The 19,787-nt window shown below is 36.1% G+C and overlaps 1 protein-coding gene and 1 long non-coding RNA gene across 4 annotated transcripts in view; one reads left to right on the top strand and one right to left on the bottom strand.

Annotated features, from left to right (window-relative positions):
* Positions 1-421: 421 nt before the first annotated feature.
* The window catches only part of LOC308702322, a 56,302-nt gene continuing 36,936 nt past the window's right edge, over positions 422-19,787 (bottom strand). Inside the window, exons 2-3 of the long non-coding RNA XR_014031574.1 lie at positions 13,940-14,120; positions 422-897 (exon numbers count right to left, since the gene is read on the bottom strand). This is a non-coding gene — a long non-coding RNA (uncharacterized lncRNA). The remainder of the gene's footprint in view (positions 898-13,939; positions 14,121-19,787) is intronic.
* Positions 9,313-19,787, top strand: part of LOC308702321 (V-set domain-containing T-cell activation inhibitor 1-like) — a 460,835-nt gene continuing 450,360 nt past the window's right edge. The window contains exons 1-4 of one of the 3 annotated variants that reach the window (XM_081385086.1): positions 9,313-9,770; positions 11,305-11,345; positions 11,438-11,770; positions 12,771-13,793. In XM_081385086.1, the coding sequence (XP_081241212.1) occupies positions 9,736-9,770; positions 11,305-11,345; positions 11,438-11,770; positions 12,771-12,955 (594 nt within the window). In that variant the 5' untranslated portion in view covers positions 9,313-9,735 and the 3' untranslated portion in view covers positions 12,956-13,793. Of the gene's footprint in view, positions 9,771-11,304; positions 11,346-11,437; positions 11,771-12,770; positions 13,794-19,787 lie in introns of those variants that run through there. The other 2 variants (XM_081385087.1, XM_081385090.1) reach the window with 2 other exon arrangements.

The raw sequence follows: 19,787 nt of genomic DNA, 5'->3' as shown, positions 1-19,787 counted from the left end.
TAATGAGTCAGACTTGGTAAAAGGAATGCATTTCTAATTTGAACATAATTATGAAATAACAAAAAAAGAAAACATAATAGATTTAACTTTTCCTTTTCTGTTTTCTTTGTTTGCATGTGTTACTATTCATTGTTTGATTAATGCATCTCACCTGTTTCTTGTTTCCTCTCCCTGTAAACCTTGATATATAGAGAGCTTGTTTTCAGTTATTGTTTGCTGATGACTTATATTAAATTATATTCAAAACAAGTCTTATTTTCATACTCAGCTTTGTTTCTCAAATAAACAGATCTTTCTTAAGGAGAAAAAAAAATACTGTGTTTGATATGCAAGGTGGTAAAGTTTAGGGAAGTGTTCAGAATGCTCATTATTGAAAAAATGACAGGCTGAAATAATCATCATGGACATTTAAGGCACTAAACACTTTCAAGACATTTTATTAAGACATTTAACACTTCAAATATCCCAGTGAACACTGAAGATACACTCTGTTACAGATGTATTTATTGAATAAGTTTCTTGGCTTCTGTCATTCCCAGTTCATGTAAATATACAGTACTGTACATGTTAGTATTTATACACAAACATACACAAAATTAAAACTATGACAAAGCTGTTTCAATGTGATCAATATAGATTTGATTTTAAAAGAGAAATATATTATGGCATTGTTGTTCACTTTACATAATTTTTCACAAGTGTCTAAAACTCTCCACACACTGTAGATTAGCAGGTATTTCTCCATGCATCTCGCCACAGTTCTTATAGAGTCACAGATTTAAACTGTGTTATTTTCTGATCTCACACACATTCCTGCTGTCAGTGTGTCTCAATACACTGTCTGGTTTATCAAGTACTTCAGGGATGCAGATCTTCCAGTGACGTCCTCAATCTGACCTGCAGAGAAAGAGAAACAAAAGGGTAAAAAATAAAAATAAAAACCCCACAGCCTTTTCATAAATTTGCCATTCAGTTTGTATAATGTTTCACATTTACTAAGGTGTGGTGTTAATGTGGAAATCCTTCCACCAGGATGCTGGAGTTATAAACACTGAAAAGAGCAACAACCATTTATTTAGCAAATTCTGCTGCCAGTCGACTGATGTGTTATAGGGAATTAATGAATCAGACTTGGTAAATGATGTGCAGTTTTAATATTAGCAAACATAAAATCATGTAGGCCTATAAATAAAAAAATATTTAACAAAAGCAAACACAACAAAGAAACAATTTATCATCAGGACAGGAGGATAATTGGGCCCTTTCTAAACTATTAATGATGCTTTTTCATCACAAAGGATAATCAGTATTATAGACGGATGGATGGACAGGCAGACAGACGAATGGAGTTATTTAAAATATATGTTATTTATAATGACTGAACAATTTGTAACAACGAGGTGCCGATAATCACAAACATTTTAGGATTCAGGTTTTCAGACTAATTCCCATTTATCTAATTATTTCAGTGGTGTGTTTCTTTTTGCTAATTAATAAATAATAAAAGCAATAATAAATAATAATAATAATAATAATATATATACAATACATTTGTGATGAGTCACATTACACATTACATTTTGCATGACACCTAACTTTTTCAGAAGCAGTTTGTTTCTGATAAAGAAGCAATATTGACTATCAAGTTGACTTTGATTATTTAATTTTACTTAACATTTTATTTATCCGCTATATTGATGAGACCTTTTTGAAGGATACTGGTTTACTCAAGGCCTATTTGTGCACTTGAGCTTTACAGAGACTTGAGAGTTTGTAGACGTTTAAAAGTGCCCTTTATTTTTTGGAATCTTTTAAGTGTTCAGTTTTATTTTGATTTAAGAAAATAAACATGATTTCTCATATTACAAATCAATTGTGTCTTATTTTCACTGGCATGTCTCTTAGGTGTCCAGGACTAGTGCATCTTTGAGCCAATACGTTCGGTATGAGTAAAATACTTAAATACTGTTAAAATCAGATACTCTTGGTGACTTGTAACTTGTAATGTCATTTTTGTTGTATCTGTACTTTTACCCTAATATAGTTTTCAGGTACTCTTTACACCTCTGTGGCTGTGTGACCCTTTTATTTATTAATTATTTTGCTTTAAAAGACATGTTTCCCCAGTCAAAATTATCCAAAAACAAGCTGATGCTTTATCCTATTTGCCCAGTCTTGCATTAACATTAAAACATGTTATTTTTTTTAATTTTTTTTGTGGTGTTCTTTATTCTCTCCTTGTTAACAACACTATGACAGCCAGGTGAAGTATGAAAACCAAATTTCGTATACACACGGTAAGAGATTCATAGTTTTTGAACCGTTTACAGGCGGCACTTATACATAAAAAACGAATGAGGAAGGACGCAGCAAAGAGGAGTCTGCAACCCCTGAATTATTATGGTCATGTCATATGGATAAATGTTCTAAATCGATGACAGTTTATCAGAGTAATGGTTCCTGGCATATTTGCTGACTGTCATTATGGTATTCTCTCTGTTTTCATGTGCTTCTACAGTTTAACGATTTAGTTGTTAACTTCTAATCTCGTTACTTGACTTTTTTGAATAACAATACCTTCAAAATGGAGCCTCTGTGATGTCACACATAATAAACACATGACTGACAAAGACAGAAAATACCAAAAAATACCATTAATTATGAAGTGTCTTTATTATATGTGTCATTTTGTTAAATTGTGGGGCTTGTTTTGCTTGTTTGTTTGTTTTATGGAGAGCTTGGTTATTCAGACTAATAAAAGACTTAACCATAGCTATTCTTAAGCTATTAATCTCATTAATACGCAAAGGCGTGTCACATTATGTCAGTGTTTAAGACCAAAAAGTTCATATCGGCAAAAAGGCAGTCGAGCATATTTTCATTTTCCATATCCACGAGTAAGCTGTAAGTGTTTCTGATCAAAAGAGATCCCGAAGATGGAACTGCTAATAATAATCAGGATAGGAGACACGAGCAAAGGGAGTTAGATCAGTCAGAATCAGAAATCAGAGCAGTGGAAAAGGCAACGAAGTGGTCCGTGAGAGAATATCACTGATCAACTGAATGATTTTTGGTCTCAGTGTAGCGTGGCAGAATAATAATAATAACTAGAATGTACATTTCCTGAAGAAAATGTGAGTGGTGCTTGCAGTGGCAAAACTCGCCACTCGGTTGCTAGGATGTTGTATGATTGCATACGAGCCAACAACCATGTCTGTACGGTGTTGTGGAGCTGAAATATGGCTTCTATATGTTGCAATATGGTTGCTAGGTGGCTCTAAACTGTTTCCCAACCGAAAACAAAAGAGCCAACCCCCATCTCTATACGATGTTCTGATGCAGAGACATGGGTCTTGATAAACGGTTGCTAGGGTACTCTGTTTGGTTGCTAAGGAGTGACTTGGCAGGTGCAAATCATAAAACTCCAAAGGCTGCTTGTCAGTATGAATGATTTAAACCAACTCCCATGCCTCTGTGACATTCAGAATGGAAGATATGCCTCTTTGGATTTTGGTTGCTAGGGTACTCTGTTTGGTTGCTATGGAGTTGCTTGGCAGCTGCCAATGATGAAACTGCAAAGGCTTCTTGTCACTATGAATGATATAAACCAACTCCCATGCCTCTGTGACATTCAGATTGGAAGATATGCCTCTTTGGATTTTGGTTGCTAGGGTACTCTGTTTGGTTGCTATGGAGTGGCTTGGCAGCTGTCAATCATGAAACTCCAAAGCAACCAAATAGAGAAAAGAAAATTAAAGCAAGTAGCTAATTTTTTTGTTGCTTTTTTATAAAATTATAGTTTGCGTTACATTTTAACTTCTTGGCATGAAATTACAAAAACAAGTAAAAATATTTTTTTTTTTTTTTTTTTTTTTTTTTTTTTTTTGCTGTTGGAGTAAAAAAAAATAGATAGGCTACAAATAATATTTGCTGCAGTCATATATAAATATATAAAAATATTTTCAGCACTATAGATTTCCTCCGCATATGTCTATGACAACTTCCGCTACAGGAGGAGAACCCGGAAAGAATACGCCCAGTAGCAGAGCCCGTCTACCAGTAGCGTCTACACTGCAGTAACAGGTGTTACGGATCAACTGGGGATCATGTTAGCCGTTTCTCAATACCAAGTACGCAAAGTTCGGACTTGAGTCCTTGGTAGTTCGGACTGACAAGTTCGACTCAGGAGAACGAACTCCCGAGGACGGGAGGACACAAGTCCGATAATTCTGCAAATGGAACAGCGCGTACTTGATAGCGTCACTCGTGCAGCTCGCTCTGGCTACTCCGGTTATCTCTTTAGGCTACAAATAAAACGAAATATGTTATAAACCACCACTTTGCCTCTTTTCATTTTCATTTTAAAAAAAATCTTTAACATAATGGCCACACAAATGTGGTTCAGGAAACGCAATTGATTATCTTCACTGCATATTTACAACAACACAAAATATAAAGCACAACCCTGACTCTTTTTGTTTTCATTTTAAAAATATGATGAATAAAAAAACATTATAATATTGATCATTAAAACGAATATTTAGCAAAAAGAGACAGGGTTGTGTCCAGGCGCGTAGCCAGTAATGGGCCAGGGCGGCACTGGCCCACCCACATAACTCACTGGCCCGCCCAGGCAAGTTTGATCAAAATACATTTTTAGTTTATTTTTATTATTCAAATGTATTTAAGAAAATATATAAATATAAACCTGATTTATTGTTGACTGGTGTGTGTGTTTAATTCTGTTTCCGAATAAAATGCGTGAAAGCCTCCCTCCGGAACGTAATTGGTTGCTATGGTTGCTAGGGGTTCCGAGTCCGACAGGCAGACTCTCTAGGCGGCGGGCTCTGGCGGCCTTTAGTTCTTTGAAAAATAACTCTGTGACTCTTTGGACTATGATGAGATCATTTCTGTTTTTAATACTAAACCCAGGCACTTGCATCTTGTTTTGTAGAATGAAAACAACAAAGGTAGGCCAGTTGTTTAACTAATTTCCTTAATTTTTGCCCGTGAAGTGATTTAAGGCGAGACACGGCAAAAACATCGGGGTTTTTTTTCACTGGTCAATTTTAAGATTTTGGGCTATTTGTCTTCTTCAATGCTTTATTTCAGACTTGTGGTGAAAAAAAAAAATCCAAAATACACATTTAGGTCTTTATTTTACTACATTTTGTCAATTTGCGTCTGTATATTTCTCCTAAATTCAACAAAAGTTGGCGTTGTTAATCAATATGCTGCACCGCGATCGCTTTCTGCACCTGTCATAACACAAACACCGTTGAAAAGTTCTCTACTTTCTCCTGTACACAATGCTGTCGGATCCAAATATGGTAATTTCCTTTAATCAGCAACCAATCGTGAAAGTACAATGGGGCATTTAACTCTAAAAGCGAAATCTCATTGGCTGATGTCAATTTCTGACAATGTGATTCGTTCAGATGCATCACGTGACGTGCTCTGACATTTTGATGTGTGTTTTTGACTGTTTTTGACTGGGGTTCTGTTCAGTTGTTGGCCATAAATGCTGTGTTATAAGTTTTGATGTGTTTTAGGTGGTTTGTATTGTTGTTGCTGATGATTTGATAAGATATTGTGTCTGTAAATAGTTGTTTCTGCTAAAAAATATGATTTTTTACATTACAAATCTTTAAATGCTGTTTTCTCAAAATTAGTTTTGTCATTCTCCAGAATAACTGAGGAAGTTTTATGGTAATATCTATTATTTTAAAATGTTACATATTCACCTGTCTCGCCTTAAGTTACTGGTGTGTTGTGTACTGTATAGAATGCCTTATAGGCTAGCCTACTGTACATTGTTTAGTTTAAATTAGTTGCAATTTTTTTGGCACAAAAGCTTAATTTCCACCAGGCTGATTGCATTGTATATGGTTGATTTAACAGAAATTGGGGAGTGTGTTGTTATTCATTTCAAACCGTGCTTATTAATATATTATTACTATTTACTTATTAATTATTATTTAAGTAATTTTTTTTCTAGGAAAAACTATTGGCCCACTCACTTTTTCACTGGCCCGCCCAAAATACAATTTCTGCCTACGCCACTGGTTGTGTCATATATGTATATACAGTGAAGAGAATAGACAACATGCAGACTATAATAAAATATTGTATAGGCTATGTTTTAAATATATAAAATAAAATGACATAACCTTTTTTGTTAAATGTCAGTTTTAATGATCAATAATAGCCATTCTAAAAGTAGGCTATAAGTAGCCTAAAAGGTATAAGCTATACAACAATAAAGCCAACGATTCAGTCAAACATGTCAGCTCTCGCTAAAACGTTCAATTTAAATAGACTAACGTTAAATAAAGCTATGAAACTTCACTTTGCTCTCAGCTAAAACGTTTTGCCAGGGAACAAATTATACATTAATGAGACAAATAAAATAAATAAATCGCCTGTTGGATATACACAAGACGATTTATATCTCATGTTAGTTAAACCACTAGACTAGACATCCGAGCCACCGGCAAGTCAGCAGCACTAGCCGAGAGAGGCTGTTCTCGGCGGGGTACGAGCGCCGAGCGTCCGATTGCCTGGTTCTCAAAACTCCGAAAACGTCAGATCAAATTTTCAAATAGGCGCTATCTTTATAAATAAACCAAAGATTTGAGCTTTTAACAACTACATTCTCGCCTGAAATACTCTTAAAACTACATTTTGTGACACAATTATAGCAGTATTTTTAAATTACGCGGGGTTTCTCCTCTGCTATTGACGCTTGCTGGTTGGTGTGAGATGCATTCTGGGATACCTGGCTGTCTGAAGTCCGCACAAGTCACCTCTCGATGCATCCTCGGTAAAAGGGGCGGATCAAGAACACATCCGGGGATTCGAACTGGACTTGGCTAGATGTGAACTTTGAATTGGAACAGTACTAGGGCAGCGACTGATGACGTTTCACAAGTCCACAAGAACACAAGTACAGACAAGTTCGCATATTGAGAAACGGCTGTTAACTGGGGACGCGCGCGTGCACGCAGATAGTTTTACCTGGATTTCCAGCAGATTTTGAACGGTGACAGATTCGTCACAGCGAATTTTTCACTTAGCAGATTTAAAAGCTTTCCACGTTGTTGGTAAATGTTTGTATCATATTAGGACACTGTTGTTTACTCTGTCGCTGCTCTGCTGAATGTTTCAGACGCATTTAAGGGAAGTTTTAATGTGTTTTAATTTCACGACACAGACCACGCCCACATTATTTTGTTACTCGTTTCAATTAAATTGAATATCTGATGACAACTGTTAGTAGATTAAATAAATTATGCTATAGACATTGTGTCTTTGCAGTGCATGTATATTCGCAGATTATTGTTATGATGCCAATTTGTGGCTTAATTTAAATTGAGCAGCAATACTGCTGTGGTAAAAGGGATGTCAAGCATTTATTTATTATTTATTTTAATGTTACTGAGGAATGAGTTAAAACATAAAGCATACAGTAGGCTAGACTCCATAAATGTTCCTAAAGAGTGTTGAAAATTGAGAAGCCATAGTTTATGGATCCAGTGAATTACCCACAGCATTTATTCAGGGGAATGTTCAAAAAACATATTCATTAGCTAACAGGTATGAAAGTAACAATAAAAAAAGGAAAAGAATAGGCAAATGTGCATGCATGCAGGACAGCTGTATTTGCCAACAGTGGAAGATCTGACCACACAGTCCCACCTTCCACATTCTGAACATTCAATCTAAAGAAGGGAGAACAAACTATAGACTATAAGTTACATGTTAATGAAGAACAGTTACTTGTTTTGCAATGTATATGTATAAATTTTTCTTACCCATTGGCCAGTTTGGCCTTCATACCTATGCTGTTCTCCATCTAATGTAATCATGTTATATTAGTAAATAAATGTCACAGTTGTATTATCTTTTTAAGAACAATTTAACACACCATCACCCTTCATTGTGAAATTTTCACATCTCCTCTTTATATAATCACGCTCCTTTCTTGAGCAGCAATCGGGATATTGGTTATCCTGCAAAGTTTTTGATTTGTCTAACTTTAATTGCATCCATTTGCTGTGGCAGTATATGGCCTAACAACAATGACACTTAATTTATAGACCTTTTAATCTGTTCCTAATGGTTAGCAGACAACAATAATGAAAGCACATGATGTGATGGATAACAAGTAAAGAGAATATGTTAATGAGATTCATGGTACCAGTCAAATGAAGAGAACTGGCATAATTTAAATTTATATTACATAAAAAGATTGTGTCATATTTCTTTTGTTAAAGAGGTCAGCAAAAAAGTAAACAATAAAGCATTTCCTATTGTTTTAGAGAGGGTCAAGCTATTCGTGTGAGGTGACAAATGATTAAGAGGTTGGTGACAGTAGGCCTATGAGAATATTAGCCATAGAGAATATCAGTATATATTTGTAATAATTCATTATCACTATATCATATATTTTGCTTATTTCAGTAATACAATTTGTGGTTGCCTTTAAGGTGGACTTTAATCACTAAAGACAAAGTGTTTTCTACATGTCCAATACAAGACATTAGATACACAACATTCAAGTTCATGCTCCTACTGAGCATAATGTACATTTACACATTTGGCAGACACTTCTATCCAAAGTGACTTACATCACGTTTCAAAGTACACATTTACATTTATCAGTTCTTGCTTTCCCTGGGAATCGATCCCATGACCTTGGCATTGTAAGCACTAATGCTCAACTGTTTGAGCTACAGGAAAACTCGACACAATGTATAATTTAATATTACTATATATTTGCTACTATATAGAATTGTTCTGAAAGAAGAGTCAAAATTTGTTTTTATTTTTTTATTTTTTATTTTACAAATCTGTTGAAAATGTTACAAGTTCATGAGATAATTAACTTAATGACCCTACGTGTATAAGCATAGCTGCTTTATGTCCAGGGGAAATGATACATAGGCGTCAGAGCTGGTTGTACAGAAAAGAGATCTTAATATAATCAGCAGAGTAAAATAAGCTGATAAGTGCTTTTATATAAAAATAATAGATCCATTATAAAATTAGGCTATATGCAGATCAATAAATGCAACTTGAAAAAAATGTAAATGACTTTGCAATTTATGTTTCTTTTAGTAGCCTAGCTACTTTAATTTATCTACTGTCTGTTGTTATTTGTGATTAGAACTCATGACAACACACTACAGAAAATATGATACACTAATGTTGAGAAGAAGATTCTTACACGTCTTCTGAAGTGCACTGACAAGTCTGTTCATCCAATGAAACCGAATGCCCCATGTTAACATAGGCGTGGTTTCTGAGCTTGACACTTAAGTATGTTAAACTTATTTGAAATTGCGTCAAATACGCAGGAATATACACTTCAAAAACAATTCGCTTTATTATGCATACCAGTGTGTATACAACTGGTGAAACATACGTTTTTAATCATGGATCCGTGAAAAATGGCTGCGACGAATCTGTAGCCGTCTAACATCTGCTGGAAATCCAGGTAAACCTATCTGCGTGCACGCGCGTTCCCCAGTTAACATGATCCCCAGTTGATCCGTAACACCGGAAAGATAAGAAGAAGAAGAAGAAGAAGAACAACTTTCTTTTACCAGAGAATGTCCGTAGACGGGCTCTGCTTTTACTTTATTTTCTTTTACTGTCTATGAGAAGAACCCGGAAAGGGTTCAGAGCACGGATACTTTTTGTTTTCTGACAAAGTAGTATTTCAGAAATATAATGTATGAGTTTTATCGGTGCACCTTGATCATCAGGTATGTTTATGCTTTTTAATGAAATTCTGTTTTCACAAAAACGAGTTGTAACGTTACCTCCCACACATTTCACTATAGATCTGCCGCGGTAACATTACGTGCCTTTAGCATTAGCATGTTGTTTATTGTGTTTTGGTGCATGCAGTTATGTTTATCTGATCGGCCTTGTTTTACAGTGCATTCAAGATATTAAGGTGTTTTTTTATTTTTTTTTAACCAGAGTAAGTTGGGTAAAGATTTCCCCCATCAGAACAAGAACTCCTACTGCTAAATCATATTTAGAGTTTAGCATCTACAGGGTAATATGCAACATCCAGTATATGATTAAGGGAAATAAATCAATAAATTATCAATTTAGTATCAAAATGATCAATTTAGTGATAATTTGCAAATGAAATCCAGTTAATCTGAATCCCAATTAATGTTTATTTATAAATATTTTTAATTTTAGAGAGAGACTATTCATTCTGATACTAATGAACATGTTTTTTAAATAATAACTCCACAAATTATAATAATTATGGGGGACATGTTACCCCAATGATCGCACTTTAACTTTCTACATAAAAAAATAATAACAATCACAATGTAATATTTATGTCATGATTTAGTGATGTGCATGCAGGAATTTGTTACTTTTAAATAGGAGTGTAATTTCTGTGACAAGCAATTTGTCCACACTGAATGTGAAATACAACAATTTTTGTCTTAGAAAGGCATTAGAAAGTCTCAAACTTTAGCATTCGGCTCATCTGAAATCCCAAACACTTTACCTTGAATGGAGACGAGCAGGCAAATTAGAGTTAAAAGACTAACATGTTTGACAAACAAACCTCATTATTACTCTAAGCCGATGTGTGTTAAGTTTTATCGGCAGCAAATCACTTCCCATCATGCTTTTAGTTTGTGCAGCTGGGCGACTATGTCCCCTTTTGGACCTAAAAAAATGCGTCCGGCCGGGATCACCCAAAATTTGCTTTCTACAGTCGGCATTCATTATGTTTACATGCACACCTTTTGTTTCAGTCGGACTGAATTCATTCCGATTGATGAATCTGAGTGTAGTGTTTACATGAACGCTAAACAAGTGATCGGGTTGATGTGCGTTTTAGCATTGCTTTAGGTCCCGCCTTCTCGCACGCCACCATTGGTCGGTCGATCATGTACGTAACGCAAACATTGGTCAAACTGCATCTTAATCATTACCCTCAGCACCACGGCTTGCTTGTCAACAGTGGCACATGGCTCATGAACAGCATAAAAAAAAAGCCCAAATGTAAATTCACAGATGATTTACCCCCACCCCCCCATCCCGTCCTCTTTTCTGAAGACTACAAAATGGTCACCCTAGGTAAACAGACACTTCGCCTGCGTGAGTCTTGCGAGAGTCTTTACATCACAGCAAATTAGAGAGCTTTTCTAACCGGCGTGATCAGTTCTACTCTGATCATCACAAACAAGCCTGTTGACAATGTCATGATGTTGGTTGAGAGTAAAGAAATTAAAGGAACTTGTTTTTTCTGTTCCTCTTCAGTTGCCGCTTCATCTGTGTGTTTGCAGTGCTGATTAACAAAGGTGAGCATCTAAACTTTGAATTTGAATGATAAATTCATGCTACATGTATAAATGTCAGACTGTGTTTACAGTTAATGTGTCTGTCATTTCAGTGTCTCTGCAGGAAACGGTACATAGAGAGGGTGTTATTGGTGGTTCTGTTCTCCTGCCGTGTTCTTCCACTAAACATGATCTGAAACTTCAAGACACTGATGTGAGCTGGAGACACAATGACAGTGAGATTGTGTATGATATAGTCAAGGGTGAAGATTCTGTGGCAGGACAGGACCCTCGGTACAAGAATAGAGTTGAAACTTTTCCATTGGAGTATGAGAGAGGAAACTTCTCCATCAAACTCACAGATCTCACTCACACTGATGCAGGAGAGTTCAACTGCCTCATCACACCCTCAGATGAACAGAAGACTGTAGTGCTGATCATCAAGGGTGCGTGAAACTGCTTGATTAATATATACTCCCGATTTCACAGACAAGGGTTAAATGTGCTCTAAGCGATGTTGGGTGACGTCACTTCTTGTTGACGTTCAAAGTATTGTCAAACAAAATGAAGGCTAGCTGGACCCTCCCTCCTCCTCATCCCGTCCCCTCCCCCTCCCTTCCATGCTTCCTGAAACAGGCTTTTCCGATGTAAATTCGGGACTTCGCGTGTTCCTTCTCCTTTTCCCTCTTCTGTGCTATTTGTTCATCGGAACGTCGTCTCTTTGCTCGTGTGTCGGCCAAATCAAAATTCAAGAGAATATAATTCTATCGTTAATCGTTGTCGTTGTCTAGGACATCTCTCCTCTAGCTAACTTCCCTCTTCATGCTTCTCTCTCCTCCACTCCTCACACCCCCCTTCATGGACATGCGCACTAACCCCCCAACCCCCACCCCCAAATCATTCTTGTTGGTTATTGGCTGGAACACTGTTTATGTTTCGTGGTCCAGGCTGGGCCAGTTTGTTTTTGTTGCTGTTTGTGGAGCCTGGGCTGTCTACAGAGATCGCGATTTTTTACTGAGTGTTCAGGGGACAGGCAGCTAGCAGTGAGGAGATGTTTGCTGTATGTGACAAAAATGTTTCGGACTAAAAAACGTGTGACATTGTTTAGAGCACCTTTAAGTCTAGTCTCAGACTAAAATGCATGTTTGAGGTATTTTAATTGAAAGCAACTTGCACTTAAATATCTTAAAATATATCAAAGCCATTGTTTTGTCTCAAGATTCACACCAGTAATGTTTTTTTCTAAGGTACGTTTATAAAAGCCACTTAAATGCCCTAATTGAACAAAGTCTGTCAAACCAAACCATATAGTTTTTAATTAAAAAAAAGTTAACTGGTGATGTTCCGGACCAAATGCTGCTTTATATAAATTACAGACATATATGTTGTTTTTATATCTGTGCAGTAATTTTTTTTCTCTCTGAACTTTGGTTCCATAATCAACAGCAGGAAAAGAAAACACATCTAATCAAGCAAACCAAGGACCGGGCCGGACGATGATCATTTCCATATCTGCTCTCTCAACTGTAATTATTATTATTATTGTGTTTATTGCCTATTTCATAATTCACCGGAGAAAAAAGAACTCAGACTACCTTACAGACCATTTGGGAGCAGAGATCACAGTGTAAGAAAAATGTGTCAGGAAAAAGGTGGTAACAAGTGGAGGAAAATGAGAGAAATCCATGGAATAAGAGAACAAAATGTATTGTTGTGCCTTTGGATGTCAGAATCAGAAAAAAAAAAGATGGTCTTCATTTTTATAGAATATGTCATTGAAGATGCTCTTTGAACTAAATGCAGACGCTTGCAAGCCATTAAATGGACAGACTGAACTGATGAAACCTGCAATTACCCTTCTATTAAAGCTTGAATTATGTAAACAATAGATGTACATAATATTTAGTTAATGCAGTTCATAGGGGACATACCCCTGGTTTCACAGACAGGACTTAAGACTAGTCCTAGACTAAAATGTAAGTCTGAGCTGTTTCCACTGAAATAAACTTGCACTGACTGATCTTAAAAATATATCAGTGCCTTTTTAGTTTTAAGATGCACATCGGTAATGTTTTTTTCTAAGCATGTTTATAAAAATTACTTAAATGTCCTAATTGATCTATGGTCTAATCCTGGCTTAGTCTAAACCCTGTCTGTGAAACCGGGCCATAGTGTATTAGCCCTACAGTTACAGCATGAAATAATATTTAAACCTATAACAATTTTATCTAAACAAATCTGACTCTTTTCTTGGAATTGTGAGTTTCTATTTCACAATTCGGACTTTATAACTTGCAAATTAGAATTTATATCACAATTCTGAGGAGAAAAAAGTCAGAATTGTGGGATATTTAAATTTCAAAATGTTTCTTTTCAGAAACTACAAATAAATTTTTTTTTAAATGTTAAGTTTTTAATGTTCCAATGTTTCAATTGGTTTTGTATTGTAAATAAACTAAGAGTCTCTGGAAAAATAGTTTGGACATTTGTTTGATTCCTGATATCTCTACGTTATGCAGTACATTATAAAAGAGTAGAGTTGGATGTTGTTTAATCTCATCTTAATGAAAAGAGCAGCAATAAATCAAATGATGAGTAAATGTACTCAGACTTACACTAGTATGAGAGGGAAGCTTCCTTTCGTAAACTTCGGAGAGACTGTGTTCTGGATCCTGACCCTCAAGTGAAACCTTTCTCTCAATGATGTTTTATATATTCCTGCTGACATTGTGTCTCAATATACTCTCTTGAGCAGCACAAGAATGCAGAGATTCCAGTTACATCCTCATTCATGAGCTGCAGAGAAAACGAGAGGGAGAGATAGAGAACTGAAAACAACACGTATATTGTCTGGATTTTCCATGCATTTGCCTTTCAAATTTTGTTCATTAACAGCACAAACTGATGCAGCAAAACTGAAAAAAAACATTATATATATATATATATATATATATATATATATATATATATATATATGTGTGTGTGTGTGTGTGTAAAAACATAACATATATCATGATATTTCATGACTCTTGCCACTAGATGGCCTTATAGCTCTATATAGAGCAAATGAGCTGTTCCGCTGGACCCTATTAGGTTTTTCTATGTAGGCCTATACTGAAGCATTCCTCGCACTCCATTCATTATATGGGTGTCAAATTGATCCACAAGGGAAGGATTTGTAGAAATTTTTATTACAAGTACATAAACTTGTAATACATATTTTGAATAAAATATCTCTGCAGATAAAATATCTCCCAAGTAGCAGTGCTTCGCCTGTGCCTCACCCCATAGTCCCAAGTCAATCTCTGCCTAGGAAATCACCTACTAGTCTTATCTGCATTGCTATTTGTACTCGTTGTGAATACGCAGGCCACAAGAAGTAGCCTAATTAGGTTTTTGATTTATTTATTTTTATCACTTTTACTCACAACATGCTCGCGACGGCGCTGCAAACTAAAACAATAGGCTACTATGCACTGAGACAAAAATGTGTTTGCCCACCTATCTAAATGTAGGAAAGACGGTGAATAAGCCTATTTCAGTGTTCCTTTAATGAAAAAAAAATAGTATAATGACAAACTTGCTTGTTACACATCTAACTTTTATTAACAAAATGAACGAGATTGCGATTCGAGGTTAGCCATAACCATGTAAAAAAAAAAACATGGACGTAATGTCCGTGATGTAACCCATAGGGTTTCTGAAGAGCATTTTTGGGCCGACCGTCATGTATATATCGTGGAAGCGTGTCACCGCGTATCACTCACGTATAACTGAATATGGCTAAAAAGGCGGGGGTTAGCTGAGGTGACGTCTAACAGACAGCAGACAAACGGCTAGTGTAGTGACAGTAGCGGCAATCCACCTGTCACTCAAGTGGCCACACTCTTAATTATGCAGAACTTTAAGGCTTAATATAATTTAAATGGATGACTTCAAAAATTCACCCCCTCACGGTTTTCATGAAGGTCAAAATTAGCTATATAGACCAAAACCACTTTTTGCACCAGGCTGTTAACATATTTTTTCTGTTGTAAAGTTTTAACATGGTGAATATATGTAATTGAGTCTCTTTTGGAGCCTGTCTCTAACGGCCAGTTGATGAATTGCAGTTTAAGTCACTTCCGTGTTGGGTTTCAAGAGAGAGACTGGAAGGTTGCCGCTTGGTTGTAACCATAGACAGTATATAAACTGGACACAGCGACCCCATAGGTTTCAACGGAGAAAAGTGAAGTCAATTAGAAGCTCTCACTTCCTGATGGCTGAGCGTACTGCGCAGACTCAAACTGAGCTTGACGACGTAGATGTGACGTGAGCAACCCGTCTGTCTTCTAGTAGCTGTGCCAAGAGAAATCTGAATCATTCCCTTCCGAAACTTGCAGAGACGGAGAGTGTGAGTAGGAGCTGTCCATGAGCTAGGAGCAGGAGAAACTTTTGCTAAGTATTCTGATTAATTATTTTGTCATTTTGCCTCCACGTCCCCCCGATTGCCCGCGAGCTTCTCCTCCTGTCCATACGGTAATCTCTCTACTGTGCGACAGAGCGTGGTTATGACGCAATCGTTAGCCTATTTTTACAAAAACTGCTTCTACGGGGCCATAACGTACAAGGTAATGGAGCCTTTTATACATTTTCGTGTTTCTTTAGAGATAAATAATGGACAAATGGAGTCTTTAAACGCCTCAGATGTAAAGTTATTCGCTGTCAAAGTGACGCCAAAATGAATGGGAGTCAATGGAATGCTAACAGCAGGTGATGGTCGGCTAATCAATGGCGGCCTCCGGGGAAGCTTCAATATTTTATGAAACCCTGCCCCCCTGGTTGTAACAAATAAATTAAACGTCTTTGTATTGTCCCCTCACTTTAAAACGAATGCTTAGTTATAACTATAAAACATAGACAAATTCACTTCTATTAAACAAAGAAATTCCACTTTTATTAAAAAAAAGTATCTTGCGCTTTTGCTTCTGCCATCGTCCTGTCAACCATTGCGTATCACTCTCGTCAAGTGACTCCTGCAGCTCTGCGCTGCTTCTCTTGCTGTCGAACTCACGCCGTAGCCATGTTGTAGGCTGTGTGGCATGCGTACCCTATGGCGTAGCCTGACCTGCACCTGTCCAAAAATGTCCAAAAAACAACGTGTCAATTCTATGTGGACCGCAAACACTGTAATTGGTCTGCTTGAACCCCTCGCTCAGGTAAAAAAAAAAACTGTGAATTATAAATGATCTGTTCTTCGATATGTAACAACTCAAGCTGCAACAAAAGTCACTGTCTATTTTCCGCCATACTGTGGGTTACACCATCAACATGCCCGTGGACACTGCCTACTAGTGGTCAGCATGTGTAATTGCACGTCGGCGCAGACAACAACCCAGAAGTATAGATGAAAACCGACGCGTAGGCTACGGCGTAGGTCCGATGCAGAAGTACATCTCAGCCTTTATGCACCCCCCACCTCAGCACCCCTGCTCAAAATACGTTCCCATGGCTATGGGCGGAGCCTGGATCCAGACAACACCATCCAAACCCACACAACACACCACATGAGTGTCAGGATCCTGTCACCAAACTAAGAACAAGACCAACCCATATGACCGGAGCCTGACATTACAACTGTACATGCAGCACGGTATGAGAAATTACAGTGTAGCAATTGTACATCATTTGCAGGCATGTTCCAAATCATTGGCAATTTGTTAAAAATAATGTTAAATTGCTTTTATGCTGTGCATAAGTGACTAGATGATGTGGAGGTTGGACAATAATTTTGAGAATTTCAATTGTGTTCTGAGAAATTTACCAAAGCAACTGAGAAAAACTGTAACGTGATCAGAAATAAAAACATGCTTAAAGGTATAGTTCAGGTATAGTAATTGTGTCATCATTTACTCACCCTCAAGTTGTTCCAACCCTGTGTGAGTTTCTTTCTCCAGTATTATTGTGATATTGTGAAGAATGTCAGTAACCAAACAGTTGATGGACCCCATTGACTTATATCGTTGTTGTTGTTGTTGTTGTTTTTTCTACTATGGAAGTAAGGGTCCATCAACTGTTTGATTACAACATTCTTCAAAATATCTTCTTTTGTGTTCAACAGAAGAAAGACATTTATACAGGTTTAGAACAACTTTAGGGTGAGTAGATGATGACAGAACTTTCATTTTTGGGCGTATCCCTTTAAGTTTATTAATAAAGTGGTGATGGTAATAAGGGCATTAGATGTTGAAAAAAGTGTGGTCAGAGTGAGTTTGACTTTGACTTCCTCTGCTTGATGTGGAAGGTTATTTTTGTCTTCCTGTGTTTTCTTCAGAGCTGCAGTAGATTCATCTTAATGTTGTGTGGAGGGAAGCAGAATCATATTGAGGTGTTTTCATCAAGAACAGCATGAAGATCATTCAGCTTCAGCTCTGTGAGTTTATTATATGGCTATGTATACAGGCTTTGTAAATGTTTTCAAATTAAATTAATATTGTTATGTAATGCGTCAGGGTTTTATCAGGGTTTTTCTTTTCTTTATCGTATAGATGTATTAATCTGTTGTCAAGCTGCAGTCTCAGATCAACTCACTGATTTGGGATCAAATGTGACCATAAACTGTGATCTTGATGAAAATGAGGTTTATTGGATTTTACTGAAAACACCAGATCCTCCAACAGTGATTCTACTATCATTCTCAACTCCAAAATCACCTTTTTACCATAATACAACATTCAGAAAGAAATATTCTGTGATATTTAAACATCGTCTGGTTATTAATAATGTTACTGCTGATGAATTAGGAGTTTATTACTGTATGAAAACAGGCATGCCTCCAAAACTCAGCAAGAGCACCAGACTGCACTTCACCGGTGAGTTCATTTACTTTTTCAGTGATCAAGACTCACTAATGATCACTGCTTACATTCATACTTGCCATTATACATTTTTAGATATAAAAAACATACTTATATCAATAAATAACAATATATTATCATAATTCTCAGTGCTTTAAATCTTTAGCCATTGCACAAAAGTTGTTTACAGTAAGAGACTGGACACTTTCTTTACAGAATCAACTCAACTAACTGAGTGTTACAATCATACAATTGAGTGTCACAATCATACAGCGCTGGAGATCACTGATCAGAATCAGACACAATGGCAGATTGTTATCATCATATCTGCTCTGATGAACGGGCTTCTGCTCATTGTGCTGATCGGTGAGATATTACTCTTATTGTTTTAAAAATGATACACAGTATCAGTACACCATTAAATACACAGTAGTGCAAAAAAAAAGCAATAATGCTGTTCTCTAAATCATATATTTTTGTACATATGTTAATAATGTCAAAGTAAGCTTCTGTTGTTCAAATTATTAATATGTATTACCCATTCATATTTATTATCAACTGTAAATACTGCTACAAATGCACTGCTGGTTAGACGCTACTGTATTTTGTTGCCTTGTACTGTAACATCAGCAATGACAATAAAGTTTAATCTAATCTAATCTAAATAGGCAGCAGAAGTTTTTAATTACTCTGTTTAACCTTTGACTATTTGGGATCTTTTATGTGTGTATGTGTCTCCATATATTTTTACAATTTAAGAAATAATAATATAACCGTTAGTAAATGTTGAATCTGAATTTACTGTTTCATTCTTAGTTTTTGCTGCTGGAAAACAAGAAAAGTTGGACAAACACATTCATACTGATCTGCAGACACAAGTTATATATCAGCTTCAAGACCCAAACCAGCTGTAATGTGAGTTAATTAATATATATTTATTGCTAAACGTCTTTACTCTAAGTTTTAATTATTGATTTTAATTTTAATTAATTATAATAAAATTATTTTTTATGATCCCACAAAATATTGTAGCTTTTTGTTTATATTCATCTATATCAACTGCAGCTGAATGCTATAATTGTTTTCCTTGTTGCTCTTTCAGTTCACCAAAGTGGAAATATTCAGCAAGCAAACAGCATCTGTCTTTGACCATATAACATGTTCTTAAAATATCACGTGCTTAAGTCAAGAATATAATATTTTATGGTGTAATACTGTATGGGCACATTAATCTTGGCTACAAAAACTATTGAAAATGCGATTTGTAAACAGTCCATCTGTTATCGATATATGTTATCTGTCATATCGATGTGTAATTCTTTATCTTTTTCATTCATGATTTGCATGTGTTTGCACCTACCAATAAATTAGCAGGAAAAAAAAGTTTGAAGTGTTTTTTTTTTTTTTTTTTTTTTTAAAGCCTGGCATGAGTCATGCCTCTATTATTATTCATGTTGGGTGAGATGTCTGCAAACCTGCTAGACCAATGATCTGATTTACGTAAGGTTTTGTGAAATAAATATTATCAAAAAAGTAAAAAAACAATTTAATGCCAAGTGACAAGAACTTTAAATACTCTTCTATAGTCATCAGGGATAAAAGTACAGTGGCACATTCATGACTATTT

Source organism: Scardinius erythrophthalmus, assembly GCF_964197995.2.
Source record: "Scardinius erythrophthalmus genome assembly, chromosome: 14".
NCBI lineage: Eukaryota > Metazoa > Chordata > Actinopteri > Cypriniformes > Leuciscidae > Scardinius > Scardinius erythrophthalmus.
The sequence above is the reverse complement of the archived record's forward strand: the minus strand, read 5'-3'. Positions and strand labels throughout refer to the sequence as shown.